The 20,867-nt window shown below is 35.8% G+C and overlaps 1 protein-coding gene across 1 annotated transcript in view; it reads right to left on the reverse strand.

Annotated features, from left to right (window-relative positions):
- Positions 1-3,577, reverse strand: part of LOC107751889 (trafficking kinesin-binding protein 1-like) — a 69,136-nt gene extending 65,559 nt beyond the window's left edge. The window contains exon 1 of the mRNA XM_016567661.1: positions 3,483-3,577. Within this exon, the coding sequence (XP_016423147.1) occupies positions 3,483-3,486 (4 nt within the window). The 5' untranslated portion in view covers positions 3,487-3,577. The remainder of the gene's footprint in view (positions 1-3,482) is intronic.
- Positions 3,578-20,867: the final 17,290 nt, after the last annotated feature.

Consider the following 20,867-nt stretch of genomic DNA (forward strand, 5'->3'; position numbering starts at 1 on the left):
TTTAAAATGAAAGCGTACTTACAGTCTGTGAGTCAGAACAGCCGGCATTGTAGTCTACTCTTCCAGGAAACAGTCCTCCATAAACTGCGCTGCACACATCTGAATATTTGGGTTGAACTGTTCTGGAACAGTGTTGTAAATACAATTTAACCACTGATTTCTAGTCGTGTCCTCTTTTGGAAGGCCAAACAAAGTATTTTCGCTTCCACAACGAAACACACAGTGTCTTCACAACATAGCGGAGGCAGTGGCAGCAACAATAAAGTTACGCCTTCTTTCTTTGCGTGAACATTTGGACGGTGTTATGCAAATCTTCCCACATCGTGACGTAGACATGTGGGGGCGTGTTTAAACGAGGCGTTTTAGTAGGCCGTGGACCAGTCTTAACTTTTATAAAGAATATCTCTTTGGGTTTGAGACTTTAGTCTTTGCAACTTTAGGGATCTTATCTATGCACGAACAGCTTGTAACACTCCAAAGTGAAAGGAAAACTTGAAATCGCATCATATGACCCCTTTAAGGTGTTTTGTTAGTTTGATGTGTTTCCTCCTCTTGAGGTCGCCACGTCTCAGTGCTTTTATGAAGAGGATAGCGCATCAAGAACCGGGTTGACCAGGTACTCGGTACCACCGGTACTTAAGAAAACCTGGTACCATAACGTTTTCATTTTTTTAGTACCGACTTGGTACCGAAATACTGGGTCTTTAGACAACACTAGTCTGAAGCTAAAAAAAATCAAAGTCTGTGACTGTCATATACTATGAGAGTTTCTATGAAATCCGTCAATTCAAATTTGCAGACTCTGCAGGCTCTGACTTTCAGCAACTAGCAACATCTCCAGACTGTAAATTGGGGCAATAATCTGGGGAAAAGTCATGTAGTTTATTCCAGCTTTAGGTTCACACAGTTCAGTTATTTACAATAGTGACAATCACATTCTACAACCAAACTTACACCTGTAAATTTTCAGGATTACGCCTACTGTGCGAACGGTAAACCCCAGGACAATTTTCAGTGTTATAGACACTGTCATCTTTGATGTTTACTTTCGTCACTGACACTATGGTTCAAGGTGATATCCACAGCTATTGCACAAATATATCCACAGCTATTGCACAAATAGAAACTGGGACTGACTTTGGGTAACTCATAGTAGCAACTTGAATACTACATGTAAGGTGTTGTGTGAATGAGACACACCTGTTATAAAACATGATGAAACATCAAATGCAACATTTTCTGTGTGAATGCAGTCAACTGTTATTATTTTTAGCATTATTTTAGCAAAGCCTGCTTACGTTTTCAACTGCCTTTGTTCCAGAACTGTTCCTATTAATTTTCTCTGTCGGGATTACAAAATACAAGCGATGAACCAAACCAACCAACATTAGTCTTTGATTTTAAGCAAGAATGTACATTAAAACAAGTAATAAAATAAGAAAACATTTTTAGCAACATAAGAAGCACTGCAATTTCACAACACAAAACACTGGTTATAAGTGTAAAACAACAACATACAAATAAGAAATACACAATCTATTTCACATTTATTGTTAAATATTCCAATAAACAAAAATGTAAGTAAATTTTGTGTATAGCTCAGGGAGACAAAATTCTGTTCAGTCATTTTTAATGCTTTATGGGACCAAACCATGGTACAGTAACAGAGACTTCTCTGATTTGTGGATCTTACTCAAGGATTGTGGGTAGTGTAGGTTTTCATCAGAAGTTTTTTAATTAAACATGATACTGCCACTGTACAATTCTCTGATCTAATGTTAAGTCTTTCTTAAAGTTTATCGCAATAATAATTTAGAATATATGCAAGAATAATTTAGAAAACTAATATGATTTTACTTCCTAATCTTGTATGGCTCAGGCACTCTTCTCTACTCTACGCTGGAAAGCATGAGGCCCCTGAAAGGAAAACTTACTATGTAAGTTCACATCTTTACAAGTAAGGTGAAAACAGTATGTTTTTTTTTTCTTTCTTCACACAGATTAAAAAAAAAAATTATTTTAGAATAGAGGTATGGGGTGAAGGTTTTAAAAGCACTAAAAACACTCTTTGTTTATCTTGAGCCAACAGGCAAAAAATCTCAGAGCAGGTCAAAACAAAACCTGCATAGGACTTGAAATGAGGGGTAGCGCAAAAAATTCACAGCAGCACGCACACGCACACGCACACGCGCACACACACACACACACACACAGGGTTTTCATGTTTTATGGGGATTTTCCATAGACATAATGATGTTTATACTGTACAAACTGTATATTCTATCCCCCAACCCTAAACCTAAACCTCAAAGAAAACGTATACATAGCCTATACTGGCTCCCTCTTTTGTCGTCAGGGAACAGCAATTGAAATACAGTGTCCGTCTGCCCTGGAAAGCAACTGCATGTGTGAGTGATTATTTCAGGCTTGTATTTTACATCACTAGTGACAAAATCATGCTGCTTTTCCAGTCTCCTTCACCATTAAAGACTCTGTTTCCACTCAGAACATCAGCAGAAGATCTATTGCAGACACCTGACGAAATACACCGGTTTACAGAAAGTAACAAATCTGTGTATTCTGTACTATATTCTGTGTATTCTGTCTATGCACTCATTTTGAATTTCTGCAGTTTGAAGGAAACAATAATACCTAAACCAGGTACCTAGATGCATGAACTGTGGGGTCCAATGTTCAAATTATCAATTTTATTGGAATAAAATATACTATCAAAATAATTTCAGTAAGAAAGTAGAATTTTATATATATATATATATATATATATATATGCATGTATCAAGATTGTGTAAAAGTTTGTGTAAAACCTTATGATAACATAATTATATATATATAGTATATCCATAAAAAGCTGCATGCATATCAAGCTTGTGTAAAACCTTATACCGCAATTCATCATGATTTGAGAATGATCCAAAGAGCATCTTGTGCTTCAATGGAAGCATGAAAATCTCACTTTTTACACCAAGTAGGCAACATAGACAATGCTTCAAATGCTTGTTTTATTTTTACCCAAAACATACATAGTTCTTAGCCAATTTGTCATTTTTTTTAATGGTGGTTGTTTAATTCAAGTTTTTAATTTAGATTTTGAATCCTACTTTATGTGTGCACTGTGCATGTTGGCAAAATGTTAAAATGAAAATAAAATAAAAATAAAAACTACACTGACTGTCTGAGAAAAAATACACAAAGAATCTCATAGAAAATGACTGAAACTTTCTAATCCAATTTAAAATTACTCATAAATCATGAACTCTAACATGAACTTCAGAAGGCATTAAAAAAAATACAATCTGCCAACTTACAAACTCACAGTTACATGAAACCTAAAGACAAACAAGTCTTAACCCTGAAGCACAGAAGGTCATCTTTACAAAATCTCTGCCTACAGTTGGACACCGCCGATAAAAAGTCTGATAGTGAGCAAAAGTTCAGTTAGAGTGAAGAACAGCAGTACTCACTCATGGTGCTGCAGCCACGGGCTCTCTGTTCACTCTCCCAAACTTACATTTTCCACTTCTTCAGGATCAGACACGGCGTCGACAGAACGAGTGGTTATGGGAGAAAGAGAGGGAGAGTGAAAAACGAGGGAGGAGGCACTGGCAGTGAGCAAACGCGGACACAGCCCAGCCATGTCTGGCATGCTGATGACACCGGTCACATGGCCCCTCACTAAACATAGACTGAATTTCTCTCAGGCCAGTCGGCTTCAGTGCTCATTGTTCCTGTCCTCCTGACCCTGGATCAGTGTTTTCTTTTTATTAAAAAAACATATGTGACTTACAGTACTTCATGCAAAACGGGCTGCAGATCAGGGGTTTTAGGGGGAGTGTGATAGGCAGGAAGTTAGACAGCCTCAGGGGAACGGGCTCAGAGACTAATCTAGTTTAACAGCTGTTGAGCATGTCGGTGAGCATAAGAAGGAAAGAAAGAGAAGCAACATAACTATCTCAACAATGGTACATGCTTGAATTTATACAGTATTTTAAACGTAATTAAAAAAATAAATAAAATACATTTAGGTCAAAAAGTCTGGAAATAGGATTCAAAAACCAATTCAAACCTAAAATCTAAAATAAACGATATATAATATACTGTTAATAATAAACAAATTATTATTAGTAGTAGTATTATTATTATAAAATGCTCAAATAATATGTAATTAATAAACACAAATATTTAAACAAGGAATATTTAAATATTTAAATAAGGAATCTAATGACAATGAACTTTGCCTTAACCCTGAAGCACAGAGGGTAATCTGTGGTACACATACAGTTATTATTATGATTACTATTATTAAACAAATTGTAAATAGTATATAAAAATATAATATAATGTTACGAAATTTGTAACAAAACTGAAATTATTATAATTAAAAACAAAAAACTTTTCACTCCAATAGTTATGCTGATAATATAATGCAAAAAAAGAAAGATAAAAAGCAAAACAGCAGCATCAGTATACAAGTATGAAAATCAATAGTAGGGATGCATGATATTGGATTTTTACCGATATCCCGATATTGCTTTCATTTTATTACAAGTAGGCCAACAGCACTCCCCAAGTAAATAAAAGGCCTTACCGGATGGGCATTAGGACCCGGGGGAGGATGTTGCTGCTGCTGCTGCAGGCTAGTAACTGTTGACTCTATCCCACACCAGACACGTCATTCTGTACGTGCATTCTCAAATGAAATGCTCAAAACAGTGAATCTAATCATCATTCAGGAAAAAGTTAGCTTCAAGAATGACCACACTGCTGACGTGATCTTATCGCTATCACACCCTGAGCACATGTAAGTTACTCATCTTATCGGCAAGGCATATCGGCATAATTTTTCATATCGGGCCGATGCCGATATTTGCATTTAAAGCCATTATCATCTGATTCCGATAACGTTCCATCCCTAAGCTATAGCATATATATTTATGAAAAATGTAAAGTATATTTAACTTTACATTTTATATTTCTCATATAAATATGCAATTTACAAATATAAAAATGTAAAACGTAAATGTGATTAAACAAAAGAAGAAAAAAATGTTTTGAAGATGAACTGTGGCAAAGTCTCGCAGCAATAACTTTTCCCGACTAGAATTTCTCTCCCTCTTTCTCTGTACAAGCAGAAGTCAAACAGAGAATGTCAAGGTGGTTTAATGTCAGTGGCTGCTACTTTAGTTAGAACTGAAGTTCAGAACAGGGTTAAACTTTTGGCCACAAGCTGCAGACTACTGTTGAACAGCTAAACACACAAACATTCACACACAACAAACTTTAAACTAGATATTTTACAGTCAAGGTACAGCTTTGCATGTGACACTGACCTGGTTGACAGAAGGTAAGCAGTAAGCACACAATTCAGAAAGTTACCTGATAGAGAACACCACCTAAGCGAAAGGAATTACCTTATTACCTACACACCTATACTAAAACACTAAGCAATGACAGCATTTACAAGTTTCAGTAGATGAACTAAGTCAAAACAGCACTTTCAATACAGTTTACAATAGTCTATATAATATCAAGTCTAGTACAGTTGAAAGTGTATGGTTATTTTCCTAATGCATTCTCTATTTATTTGAGAACACAAAAGGCTTTCATGACTCAGCAGTAAGAACATGAGAAGACGTGTGGGAAACGCCAACGTGCATCACAACACATGCACATATGACTGACATAAGGAGATGAATGGGAATCTTTGGGAAAGAGCCAATCAGATGGCAGACGACAGCTGCTGAAATTAAGTGTAATGCTATGTAATTCCCTATAATATTTGCACAGCCTTGCCAAACCACACAAACAGTGGTTCATTACTATGACAACGACAGTCAAACAGTATCTCTGTTTTGGGAATTCTGATCTTTTCTGTGAGTCAGAACAGACAGCTTGACCTCAGCGACTGCATCAAAACTAAAGTTGACTATACAACTGTATTAACCCTCAAACACAAACTTACTTGACCTTGAATGAGCGGGAGTGTTGACTTGACCCAGACCAGACCTGTTTCTGAGGACAATAGTGGACAAATTCAAAGCCTACTGTAGTTAAGAAAGTAAACCAACTAAAACATGCATAAAAAAGTGGTCAGGGGCAGAATAACTGGTGTCTGACACATGAAGTGTTCCATTGCAGCACTAATGATGGTGTTACTACATCAAAGTACAGACTGCTTGACAGTTTCCTTAAATGTTGCAACATCTCACAGCTGTACCATGTAACACAAACCACACAAATGACATTCACATACGATTTTAAATCACAGTGTGTTGATTTTTGATGATGTAACGTTTCAGAGATTGTCAGAGCATATTTTTGAAAGTCTGACATTCAACAGCAACACAAGTAAATTGTTTTAAAACATTACAGAGCTCAAAAGTTACATTTCCTATAAAGTAAGCTCCATTTTATTATTTAAACTCAATTTGAACTTCAATACTTCAGTTTGAACTATTTAATGAATGTGTGTCAAAGTTCATAAATGAAAGCCAGCTCAGAGATAAAATACAAGCCTGCTCTTCAGACACGTCTGCCTGATGTATCTCACACAGTTACTAAAAGCAAACAAAGGTTACAATTCTCACTGCTGTAAAAATGTGTGAAAATGCAACACAACAGCCATCACCATTAACTCTGGACATCCACTAGATGGTAGTGTCGTGTCCAGTCAGTTTAAAGAAAAGTAGGTCAGATGACCTAAAACTTTTCATATGCTAATGAGCTGCCTGTAACATTACAACACTCTAACCGATATATCTTATCACATATGAAAGCAAAACATTGAAAACACAATGCTGTGAGGGGGGTGGGCCGATTATCTCACTCACTCACCGTCTGCCGTGTCCTTCAGTTGAGGAAGGGCTGGTCACAAAATCCAAACCACACCAAACTTCCACATTTCCTCTAAGCAACGCATTATCAAACTGGCTGAAGACATTATTACTTACTTTATGAAGTATAGAGAGCCCTAACCTGTTATTATCATTGACTAAAATTAAAGATCAAATAATATGAAAAAAAAAAAAGTTTTCATTGCTTGAAATAACACATTAACTGAAAAAATAAAATAAATCACAAAAAAATTTAACTTATTTTGTTTTATTTTATCTGGCCTTCCTGTAGTTCAAACATTAGAGCATGGCACTGCCAAAGACATGGGTTCAATTTTCAAGGGAAAGCAAAAAAAAAAAAAACCTTAAATGCAGTCGCTTTGGCCAAATACGTAAATCTAAATGTACATTTCAGCTAGCTGCCAAAGCTAAATTTCTCATTTCCATTTAATTTAAGTTGAAGCATTAAATTCACTAAAACAAAATAAACTAAAACTAAAAACCTAATAAAAACTATACAGGCATATCACACACACACACACACACACACACACACACACACATAAATGAATAACAATCACAGAATTGAGCCAGCACTAGCTAATACAAAGAAAGAAAGAAAGAAAGAAAGAAAGAAAGAAAGAAAGAAAGAAAGAAAGAAAGAAAAAGAAACGTAGGACTTAGGATTTTCTCCTAGCGGATAATAAACAGACAAAGAAATCCCATATGCAAACACCGAAGGAAGGGACTCAAGCTGTATCTCTGTATCTCACATGTGGGTGGGCTCTTATGACCTGGGCCAGCACTCAACCACCTTACAACCACCTGAACACCCTAATGGCTGGAATACATCACATGACCCTTCTCACAGATTTTAGTAGTGTATTCAGCCTTAAGAAGCACCTACAGTATCAATGGCTTAGCAACCAATCAGAACACCATAGCAACATATCAAAAACTCAGGATGCCTTAGCAACAGCAATACCTACACAGGGCTCGCAAAATCGCTAGCTCAACGTCCCCGGGCTATTGTGTCTTCCAGTTGGGCTACCAAAATGTATCACCTTAAAATGCATCTTAAAAACAAGGTTCCAGCGGACCCATAAAGTCTTCAATTTAGTGGTATCACATTTAATACCATAAAAGTCTTAAATACCTTAAATGCTATAAGAAAAGTCTTAATTATTATAATAATAATTTATATAATTATAATTTCAAAAGGTCTTACATTTGAGGACGGAAAAGACAAGATTGGACGCATGGCTTAATGTGAAGATTAAGGCTATGATTTTATTTTATAAATATGAGTGCTGCATGTTTCAAAAGTCAAAAGGCGGCACGGATGATTTTATATGAATGGGTCTCGAAAGGGAAACCGACTGTCCTCAGAAAAGTTTCTATGGCATTTTCATTTCATCTTACCTATAATGCCTGATTAAGTAGCATTTGTGAGCTCAGCTCTGCTTTGTGTACAGGTTTCAAAAGCCCCACCTAGTGGCAGAGAATAAATTTGCATTTTCAATAAGCCCATCTACTGTTTAATTTCAGACCAATGCGATAATCGACCCATGTTTTTACGCAGCAAACACGTAAATGTGAGACAGTCACAAATGTCAGTAAGGTATATATTTATGTTTTAAATTAATATAATAATTTATATGCTTGATGATCCAAAAATATAAATTATTATATTAATTTAAAACATAAATATATATCTTACTGACATTTGTGACTGTCTCACATTTACGAGTTTGCTGCGTAAAAACATGGGTCGATTATCGCATTGGTCTGAAATCAGGCATTATAGGTAAGATGAAATGAAAATGCCACAGAAACTTTTCTGAGGACAGTCAGTTCCCTTTCGAGACCCATTCATTCATTCATTCATTATTTTTGATGATCCCCTTTCTTAAAAATGGTTTAAAGGCTGAAATGTGATGTTTATTTTTGTGAAAACCTGTATCTGAACTGCAAATCATGTCACTTTACGGTTTAATATGTCACCATAGACATTGCCCTACCCCGCTCACAGTGTTAATTTTATTTGTGCAGGTCTTAAAAAGGGTCATAAAAAGCCTTAAATTGATTCTTTAAAATCCTGCAGATACCCTGTAAATAGTGAAATAAAATTCACCTTCCTTGATATTTGTGTTTTTGAAAATGTTTTTGATGGACATTTTGACTCAAAACCTAGATTGATATATATATATATATATAAAAGCTGGGCTATAGTTAAATTTTTTTTCTGGCTATCAAAATCTGAAGAGTGCCTGCCCGAAGGCCTACTATGGATTTTGTCAATTACAAACAACAACCTAACATTTCTGTCTGCAAATGTAAAAATCTAACTATGATTACAATAGTAACAACAAAACAATTGCAAAATCTAAAGTCTTGGTAAATGGTACATGCACTTTTTATAAGGCACTGCGTAGGAAGCCTCTCACTGTTTCATTAAAGACTACTTGTCAGGAGCAGGAAAAAATGGCAGCCTAGTATTTCCACTATGCAAATTCAGTCAACTGACAGTCTGTGATAACAACAGAGGAAATCTCAGGAAGGCCTTGAATGGATTAAATCATAGTTAGTGATTACAGCTCAAGTACTCGAATACTGGCAAATGTCAATAATTAATAAATAAATGTTTAAACAATTGTCTAAATAAAAATATCTTATCATATAAATTAAAATGAGAAATATTGACTGATAACCCATATGGTACTGATATATTTGGCAACTTCACAATATAATGATCTTCACATACTGTAAGTCCAGCATACAGTTACATTAAATGCTTCATTCTTCTAGAATATAAATGTGCTTTCACAGTGCATGACTGAACTGTGGGATCAACTATTACAAATAAGACTGGTACAACCCATTATAAGTCAGAACTCTGACAAAAAGTTATGTTTTGATTTTTTTTTTTAAGTAACCGATCCGAGGTCTCTTTCCCACCCTGCCTTTCTCTCTGGGGACATTGTAAACTAAGGAAGTGACCAAAAACACTCATCTTGAGTCTAAATTCTCATCACACATAATTATAATAGGGTTACACAACTACAAGCCCTTAAAGACGAGCAGAGAAAATTCATGAGAGCCTCTTTGTCAAGGGCTCCAGGAGGCGTCAGGAAAAACTACGACAGCCTAAAGCTGGTGCCAAAAATTCAGTTACACTTGCCAATTACGTTAATTTGGTGTAAGGCATTTATCTCCAATGAATGGAATGAAAGCAGTTGGATGTGCAGTCCTATTCAAATGCACTGCTGTACTATTGCCCATATATCCACAGTATAACACACACGCATACATTACTGCACTGGATGGAGACCTTTTTATGAAAATGCACTTCTACAATGAAAATGATGAGTACTCCATACTACAGATGAGATGATGAATACTGAGCAGTCTAGAATGTACATGCTAGTCATGAATGTTGATGCATGGCAAGATCTTTGAACTTTAAAAGCTTGGTTAAGACCTAGATTAAACCACCAGTGTAGACTAGAGACAGTCCGTTAAAAACCTCTCTAACTCAGCTCAGACACAAAAAAGCAAATCCAACAGGAACAATAAAACTGCCTTATGGGCAATTTACATGTTTGTATACAAGTTTGATTATTATATCCAAAAATAAATAGCAATAGAATTTAGAGATTTTAGAGATTTTTCCATAAGAAAAATTGACACGTACTGTACCTGATATATATCAAAACTAAACAATACCTAACTAATCAGCTTGAATCATAAGTGACTCAAATCATGAAATCTGTGCCAGTACCTATAGTTCTGTCATGACAACTATACATGGCAATGTTAATATATTTGGTCTTGGCGGAATAGATCTGCTACACTGCTACACAGCAAGTTCCGAGACTTACTACTGCCAAAACATCCACAGATATGCTGCTGTGAGCATAAAAGAAATACTGCTGCTGCACATATAACATATATGAAATAACCCCCATATACAACATATTTGAAATTACTAAATAGCAGATACAGGTGGAGCTGGGGAAGGTGGAGGGTTTCTGAAGCTCACTGCAACTTACAGTAAGCAATACCTGAGTATTTGAATGTTAAGCAGCAAGCTCATTGGCTGCTGATGTGAAAAGAAACCAATCAGCTGCACCATGTGAATAATGATGTCATTATGTCAGATTAAGTTAGCACCTGTCGACCTGCGCCATCTATAGTTTCATGACAGAACTTTGGACTAAAAATCAGTGGAAGAGAATTTTATTTAACTATCTGAGAAAAAAAAAACAATCAAACAACAGATAATTATTAATGACAAAACTAATTTTAAATACATAGTGAAACTGCATGTAGTCTTCAAAGTACACTTGGCTTTAAAAATCGTCAAGAGAAACGTTACTAATGAAGGAAAAAAAAAACATACACACACACACACAGGTTTGTTTTTGTGAAAAGTGGGGACATCCCATAGGCGTAATGGTTTTTCTACTGTACAGACCATATATTCTATTGCCCTACACCAACCCTACCCCTAAACCTCCCCCTCACAGGAAACTTTGTGCTATTTCAGATTTTCAATACACTCCATTCTGTGTGATTTATATGCGTTTTGAAAAGTGGGGACATGGGGTAATGTCCTGAAAAGTCACCTTCTCCTTGTAATACCTATGTCATACCCTTGTCATTATACAAATTTATGTCCTCATTTGTCACAAAAACGCGCACACACACACACACAGGTTTGTTTTTGTGAAAAGTGGGGACATGGGGTAATGTCCTGAAAAGTCACCTTCTCCTTGTAATACCTATGTCATACCCTTGTCATTATACAAATTTATGTCCTCATTTGTCACAAAAACGCGCACACACACACACACACAATAAGAATTAATAAGAAGTGGCAGGTCTGTTAATCTGCATTTACACTCCAAGACTTAATGCGCAGATCTATTTTGATATAACAGATTTCTTTCTTGTCACGTCCATTGCTATGGTTATCAATTATCACCAGTTCGGATACAATTCCTAATTTAAAGGGGTCGTGCCTTTGTTGCCTTTGTTTTTTGTTTTTTGTATTTTGTAGCGTTCTCAGAGGTCCAGTTATAATGTTATCAAGATCCCAACATTAGGAAAGAGTGGATGAACTTTATTTTTAATGACGTTCCAGACCGCGTGAGTAAGAACTTGGTTCCTTGTTTTATTTTGTACTGTTCTCAGAGGTCCACTTATGATGTCATCAAGATTTATACATCAAAATACATCATCATTTAGAAGTAATAGACTATTTTCTGTCCTGTTTTGACCCACACATCGAAACACTCTGTTTGAATAGGCGTGGCAGATTGTAGACTTGGAAGTAAACACCCACTGATATGATTGGCTAACAGTTGTTTATGTTTGACAGCCCTTCATAGATGGACACTGCTGTGATTTAGGTTAAAAACGCATAAATACTCACTACATATCAAACGATCATTAATAACAGACAAAGCAATAGAGACCACATAATAAAAACAATTACTCACACTTTACTCACATTACTGTCGGATCCAATATAGTCAGCACAGCATCGTCTTTTAGTTTCAATCTTTCTGAAAATCCTGCGTCGAATTTTGCCTTGTTTATAAACGAATCCGCAGTAAAATGAAGTGAACAAAGGACCAAGTTCTTACTGACGCAGTCTGGAACTTCATTAAACATAAATGTAAATCCACTCTTTCCCAATGTTGGGATCAGAAGGAAGGCAATGCAAAGACTGTTTTTCCACAATTTGGCACTGTACAGCGTCTTGTTGTCTTCAGATCCATCTTTATCGTTTAGTTTCTGGGTAGACCTGCATTTGCCTCTCTCATTATTTACTTACTGCAGGCGCAAATCGGTGGGCGGAGCTAAACAGGCAGTGATGTAGAAGCAGGTGTTGATCTTCTTCTGTGGAGGCGGTGTTTAGCCACACTATCAAGTCATAAAGTGGCACAACCTGTCGTTTTTGCAGACTGGCTTCAATATAAGCTGTTTTTAGACTAACGAGAAAGTTTTGAGTTCTGAAACGTACAGGATGTTTTTATAGTACAATGATCTCTTATCTGTCAAAATATCAAGGGAATTTTGATTTCTCAGTTCATGACCCCTTTAAATACGGTTGTCAAAAACCACAAAAGGCAAAATCTTGTTTACAGAATTGTATACTTTATACTTGTTGGTTATTATGAAAGGATTCACAATTATGCAGAACTCAGCTCATGCTAAAATAACAGAGAATGATGACACCTAGAATGCTCAGTACTTGGTACGGTACAGCTGAAAAAGCTGGTATTGTTATGTTTTTAAAATGTCAGTATTGACAAAGCGGAGCCAGAACGGTCTGCATATCATCACTGTAATCATATCATCATTGTAATCAACTCTAAATGCTAGACCTGAGCACCTCTACAACACTGGAACAAAGAGCCATAATTCCAGCCAGACAACAGCTATTTTTAACACTGTAAGTGGAAAACTTCTGACTCTGAGAGAGATAGTTAGTGGGTCAGCTCTTTCCAAACGTATGACCAAGGGGAAAAGGGTTTATGTCAGAGAAAAGATTTAGGAATCTTTTACTGCTGACCCAGATCAGTTGAATGTGTCACATAATAATAATAATCAAGATGACAAGAACAGAATCCACTGATGCTAAAGAAACATGAGACTAACGACAGCACAGGTCAGGCATCAGTGTTGGCTCAGAATAATAAAGTTTATGACTCTTGAAGTGGCCTAGTTTCATAAATAATAGAGCTGTGTGCGTGTTTGTGTGTGTGTGTGTGTGTGTGTGTGTGTGTGTGTGTGCGTGTGTGTGTGTAGGCTGTCCGTACAGTGTTACTCATGCTGAAAAACTGAGGGGAGTTACTGTAGGAGTCACTTAGTCTTTCAGAAAGGCTTATTAGAGGAAACAGGTTACTTTTCAGTAAGACAACATTTTTCATTTCTCACTTTTTCCAAAAGTGATGTACATGCATGTACCACAAAACCTTTTTCATGTGTGTGTGTGTGTGAATAATTTGCATGGGGCAATTTAAGCAAAAATGGTCTTACTTCATAAACAGGCCTAAAAGTGAAATCATATTGAAACATTTTGTCCCTCGCCAAACAGTTGCTGGTAGACGTTGACTTCCATAGTATTTATTTCCATACTATGGAAGTCAATGGCTTCCAGCCACCATTCCATGGCTACCATTCTTTTGTGTTCATACAGATTTGGAACAACTTGAGGGTGAATAAATGATGACAGAATTTTCATTTTTTTGGGTGAACTATCCCTTTAAGTAATTTACATTAAGACTTAATTAACTTTTTGGTTAAATGTGAAATATTTTTCATACTTCATGTTGATTAGCAAAAAAAAACAAAAACAAAAAAATTTGCAGTAATGGACACTATGGATCTGTGATATAATCAATATAACACCACCGATGCCATGATGGTAACCATGCCAACCCGCAGCAATGACCCCATGGAGTTTCACAGTCCAGCTGAACTTTGCACACTCTTACCTGTGATGGTTTCTGCATCCCTGCAAATCCTGGAAGCATAATTGGCAGTGGCCTCGCTTACATACTGCTCCTCCTGGTGGTCTGGAGCAGTGGTGTGTGGGTTCCAGAGGTGCTGGCAGTGATGATGAGGGTACCGGGGGGAGAGCGGGATGGGCAGGGCTGAGGCTGTGGCAGTGGGGGGCGATGCCGCGGTGTCCAGCTTGACTGCTTTTCACAAGTCAACCCCAAGGAGCCATAGGGCAGCGCCCAGAGAGAACACTCCAACAGGCCGTCTGGCAGATGTGCGTTAACTCTCTGTCAACAAATCATTAGCATCTCTGATAGGACGGACCTGGAAATGAAGTGGAAGGTAAGAAATGTAAAGCCAACAGTCACTGGGTGGAGGTTAGTTTCTAGGAAGAATATAGTTTATTTAATATAAATTTTCAAAGAAGTTGTCTCAGCATCAATAATATTCTGCTTGTCAATAATTTTAGCTTGTCAAAATGTCAGAATAAAACAACAGTCCTCATATCATAATGAAAAGAACAATCCTCATTAAAAGGATGGGATTCTTAAAAATCAAGTAATTAAGAATTAAGTAATTAATTGTTAATTATTGATAAAAGGGATAAACTTGTATTACTATTTATTAGAAAACAAAAACAAATCAAATAAAAAAGAAAAAATAAAGTTTACTGCTATTTGGAAAACCAAACCAAATCAAAGTTATTATGATCAGATAAAAAAATAAAAAAAAAATAATAATAATAAAAAAACAACAACAAAAATATAACATTTATAACATTTATGTTATAAATATATAACATAAAATAAAATATATAACATTTTTAACTTTAAAAAATAAATACATAAATGTTTCTGAAAGTAATGATTAAGACATTTTTACTCATGTTGTTAGTTTTACAACAATTACAACAACTGTTACAACAATTTACATTACATTTTGTGAAAATTGCATAAACATAATCATTGAAAAACAAACAAACAAACCCTTATCCTCCACAAGTGATGCACAATAAAACACCACAGGATTCTCAGGAAAGCCTTTAAATCAATACAACAATTCATTTAGGCCTAGCGAATAAAGAATGGAATCAGTCTGCTCTCATCTCTCACTTCCATTCCATCAGTCCTGTGATTTACTGCTGTACTGGGATCAGCAGTTAACAACAAACTGACAGAGCGTCAGACAAAGCCATTAGGACTGCCATGTCTGCCAGAGCTGTACGTTACAGCAATCAATCCCAGCTCTGGTCAACCAAGGCCACAACACAGCTGAATTTACTGTCCAAGCAGTAGAGTGCTAACAAAGACGACTGCTGATAAAGTTACAACTGAGCTTACTAAATGGATATGCCAGAGAAACATAATGTGTGTGATAAGCATGATGCAGTTTGTTGATGTATCTTTGAATGGTCTAGAATGTTCAGGCACACACTCTGGTGTTAGAGCCAACACACGCACAGATACACACAAGCACACACACATACACACACAGAAAGAAACTAGCTGGCTTTAGAAGCTGGCAGTAAGTGTTTATATCCAAAAATCCACCCACAGGAATTACACTGATAATGCGTTATTAGACATTCATCCACCTAAAAAAGGTGTTTGAACTTTATAGATCAACTTTACGGCCCAAATAGCACACATTTTTCTACTGAATAATTTAAGTGCTTTAGCAACAAGACAAACCAGTTATTTCTGCTTTTGAACCCCAATGACTTTAAATGCGAGATCATTAAAGTAAACATGATTCCATCTGTGCTGTAGATTAAGTTGAACTTGGAACTTGGAAAGGGATAGTTCACCCAAAAATAAAAGTTATTTCATCATTTACTTACCCTTATCCTTCCAAACCGGAATGGCTACTTCTCTAAACAGTGAAAGAAGATATTTATTTTTTTTAAACTGTTTTTGGATACAAATGGAAGTCAATGGCAATCAAAACTGTTTGGTTACCAACATTCTTCAAAATATCTTCTTTGGTGTTCCACAGAAGTCAGTCAGTCATACAGGAACAACATCAGTGAATGATGACAGAATTCTCTTTTTTTTGGCTGAACTATCCCTTTAAAGGTCATCACACTTTAATCTATGGTATCTGTAAAATATAAAGTGCACTCGGAGAACTTCCATACCTTCTTAACTCTTTCCCCATTACAACAACTGTTACAACAATTTACATTACATTTTGTGAAAATTGCATAAACATAATCATTGAAAAACAAACAAACAAACCCTTATCCTCCACAAGTGATGCACAATAAAACACCACAGGATTCTCAGGAAAGCCTTTAAATCAATACAACAATTCATTTAGGCCTAGCGAATAAAGAATGGAATCAGTCTGCTCTCATCTCTCACTTCCATTCCATCAGTCCTGTGATTTACTGCTGTACTGGGATCAGCAGTTAACAACAAACTGACAGAGCGTCAGACAAAGCCATTAGGACTGCCATGTCTGCCAGAGCTGTACGTTACAGCAATCAATCCCAGCTCTGGTCAACCAAGGCCACAACACAGCTGAATTTACTGTCCAAGCAGTAGAGTGCTAACAAAGACGACTGCTGATAAAGTTACAACTGAGCTTACTAAATGGATATGCCAGAGAAACATAATGTGTGTGATAAGCATGATGCAGTTTGTTGATGTATCTTTGAATGGTCTAGAATGTTCAGGCACACACTCTGGTGTTAGAGCCAACACACGCACAGATACACACAAGCACACACACATACACACACAGAAAGAAACTAGCTGGCTTTAGAAGCTGGCAGTAAGTGTTTATATCCAAAAATCCACCCACAGGAATTACACTGATAATGCGTTATTAGACATTCATCCACCTAAAAAAGGTGTTTGAACTTTATAGATCAACTTTACGGCCCAAATAGCACACATTTTTCTACTGAATAATTTAAGTGCTTTAGCAACAAGACAAACCAGTTATTTCTGCTTTTGAACCCCAATGACTTTAAATGCGAGATCATTAAAGTAAACATGATTCCATCTGTGCTGTAGATTAAGTTGAACTTGGAACTTGGAAAGGGATAGTTCACCCAAAAATAAAAGTTATTTCATCATTTACTTACCCTTATCCTTCCAAACCGGAATGGCTACTTCTCTAAACAGTGAAAGAAGATATTTATTTTTTTTTAAAAAGAAAAAAAAGTCTAATGTTTTTGGATACAAATGGAAGTCAATGGCAATCAAAACTGTTTGGTTACCAACATTCTTCAAAATATCTTCTTTGGTGTTCCACAGAAGTCAGTCAGTCATACAGGAACAACATCAGTGAATGATGACAGAATTCTCTTTTTTTTGGCTGAACTATCCCTTTAAAGGTCATCACACTTTAATCTATGGTATCTGTAAAATATAAAGTGCACTCGGAGAACTTCCATACCTTCTTAACTCTTTCCCCACCAGCATTTTTGAAAAAAGTTGCCAGCCACCGCCAGCGATTTTGATGATTTATACTATAATTTGATGGCCTCCAGTATATTTTTCTGTATGAATATTTGAATATGCAATACACCAGTAAAGATCAGAGCCTCTACTTTTAAAGAAAAAAAATCTGTTTTATTCTAGCTTAAAGCATTCTTTTTTTTATCAACACTTGAATATAGGTAGGTTTCATAAAAATGCATAATTTTGAGCAAAAAGGTGAGAAAATCACATTTTTATCAAAAACTACATCTAGATAATATTCAGTATGATTATCAAAGCATAAATCCAGTAAATCGCTTCCATCAACACAGTGTATAACAGTGAAAACACGAAAAGCCGTAAAAACTCATCTTTGGCGGGGAAGCGTTTTCTTCGAAAAGACGAGATAACTCGTCAATGGGCGGGGAAAGAGTTAAAAATGGCTCTTGCAAACTTAACTTTAAGAATTCCATTAGTTTTGCAAAAAAAGTGGAACTGCGATAACACTTCTCTTCAGGCTAGACTGGAAAAATTAAAATGTGACTCATAGATTTGATTTCTGGCAGTAAACACACCCATAAGAACAGATTTTTCCACACAGAAAGCACTGGTGTCCATTCTTAGTCCTTTTTCTTTATCATTGCCAATTATGAGCTCATATGTAATATGATGCCATGAGGAACATGAGTCATGACCATGATGGGGGTATTCGCTCAAGCTTACCATCTCCACAAACATACAGCCTTTCCAAATGATACACAATAGTGCATCTTCCTGTGGAAATTCTCTCTTGAAACATGGCTTTCCCAATCTAATGCATCATTTAGACTTTTTTGAGGGTTGCCTAATTCAGACAGGAATTCTGAATCCAAACTAAGTGCTTTTAAGGTTCTATACATCAACAGTATGACTCTTGATGAGGTGGTCAAACTTGGTGCAAAGGTCAAGTACATGATTAACAGGTTAATAAATGAATGAGGATAAAGGTGGCAGTAAAACCTTGGACCGCAAATTTTCAGTCACTCCAAATACAGGAGCAGCTAAATACATTTGCATCACACTAATCAGCATAACACAAGGTGATATCAGAGGGAATACAGCTATTTTTAAAACCGTCTTCAAAGATTCTGCCTTCTATTCCAGTTTTTTTTTTTTTACAAAAACCATATGAATATAGTAATCATTAATGCACACACAGCACGCAGTATTGAGCCGAGTTCTTTTTCGCATCTTATTGTGCTTTAACTGTCAAACGCACACAGGGTTCAAATAAACACAGTTGGTTACGTCTTAAGTGAGAGTAAACAGTTGGGAGAAAAGTGGATGTGTGTCACTCAGTATAGTGGATCTGTGCATTAGATCTTAAAGTGACAGCGACCTAAAAAAAAACTGCTGCTGTCTACATTGTTAATGTGAATCAAACAAAAGAAAAGGAGAAAACAAAAATCATTCACTGCTCTTGGCTGAGGAATTTTTGTAGCTTTAATAAGAATCAATGTATATGCCCTACACAGTAATGATTACACAGTTTTATTTTTAAATTTGATTATTCAATTCATACTTGAATGCTGCAGTTTTTTTTTCTATTTGTATCTTTCTTGTATAGTATTTGTTCTATTGTTTGTAATAATGATATGAAATGCAATCAAATAATGCTAAATACGATTTTTGTCATATTGCCCGCCCCTACTTTTGCCTAAATGGTCTGTCATTCTGTTTTCATTTATGTTTTCGTACCTTGGGCTATATTTGTACTACTCAGTAACCGAACTAGTAACTAAAGCTTGTAACTAAAAAAAACAACAACAACTTGAAAAAGGAATTGTGATAAGATTGTGGATTATAAAAATATATATATATAAATAAAGTGATTTATTTTTGCCATATTGCCCACCCATATGATGTGTTCCATGCTATTATCATCTGATACCATCCCTATACCAAGGGACTACCAAAGAACTTTATCTAAGGCTTTAAATTGTAAAGTCACTATTTTAATGCTTCTATCTAAATATCAGATGCTGTGATCAGAATTGTGATTTAATGTGTGTGTGAGAGCTGCCAGTTTTGCTAGACAATCTTGATCTTCATGTCCCTTACAGTCATAAAAAATGAAAATTAAAATATCAACTGTAAGAACAATAAACTCTAAATGAATGTAACTTCAGCATTATTCATTTGTGAGATGTTTAAGGGTCATTTACTTTTATTTGCTGTACATAATGTGCATAAAGTGTGCTTCTAGTTCTAATAAAAGAGATTTTTTTGATGTATGTGAGATTGTCTTTGGAAGCTCTGAGGGTTTCTGTCATACCATTTATCAGTGAGATCCGTTCAGTTTGGCATCTGAACCAAGTGCTGCTTCTATGGCAACCACGCATTGCAGAAGAGATCTGGAGGAATCCTGTCACACACACTTGACACTTAAAAATGACCAAGCTGTCATGCTAAAATAAATTTAAACTAAACAAATTTAATCAAAATTTTAAATAGTCAAACAAACAAACAAGCAAACTCAGTTTCTGCAAAAACACAATATAAAACATAATTATGACCTCCCAAATGCCTTGCCATCCCTGTTCAAAGGTTGACAAAAATACTAATCCTGACTAGTGGTCGACCGATATGGTTTTTTTGACAGCCGATGCCGATATCTTGGAAAGCAGGGTGATATAATTTTATAATTTTATTTATTTCAATTTATATTTAAGAAATTTGAAAATCATTTGAAAATGGATTAAAAATAATTGTAATATAAAATAAACATACTTATACTTTAGAAGACAAAGCATTTTTCACAAATAAATAAATATTTAATAAAAATCTAATTAAAAAGGAAGTAAACACTGTAACCAACAGGGCACTCAGTATTCTGGGAAGTTTGTGTGCATTGGGAATAATTTTTTTTCTTTTTCAAATAAAGCCAAGGTAACACTCATTTTACATACAGCACGCAATGAAAATGACATGAATATGACAGTGGGCAAATGCATAAAGCGCAGCATAATTTGAAATCACGAGTTTAAAGTTTGTCGATCGCGCGTCTCCAGTGAAGCTGAACTCTCCTCCTGTC

Source organism: Sinocyclocheilus rhinocerous, unplaced genomic scaffold, assembly GCF_001515625.1.
Source record: "Sinocyclocheilus rhinocerous isolate Xijiao unplaced genomic scaffold, SAMN03320098_v1.1 scaffold752, whole genome shotgun sequence".
Taxonomy (NCBI): Eukaryota; Metazoa; Chordata; class Actinopteri; order Cypriniformes; family Cyprinidae; genus Sinocyclocheilus; species Sinocyclocheilus rhinocerous.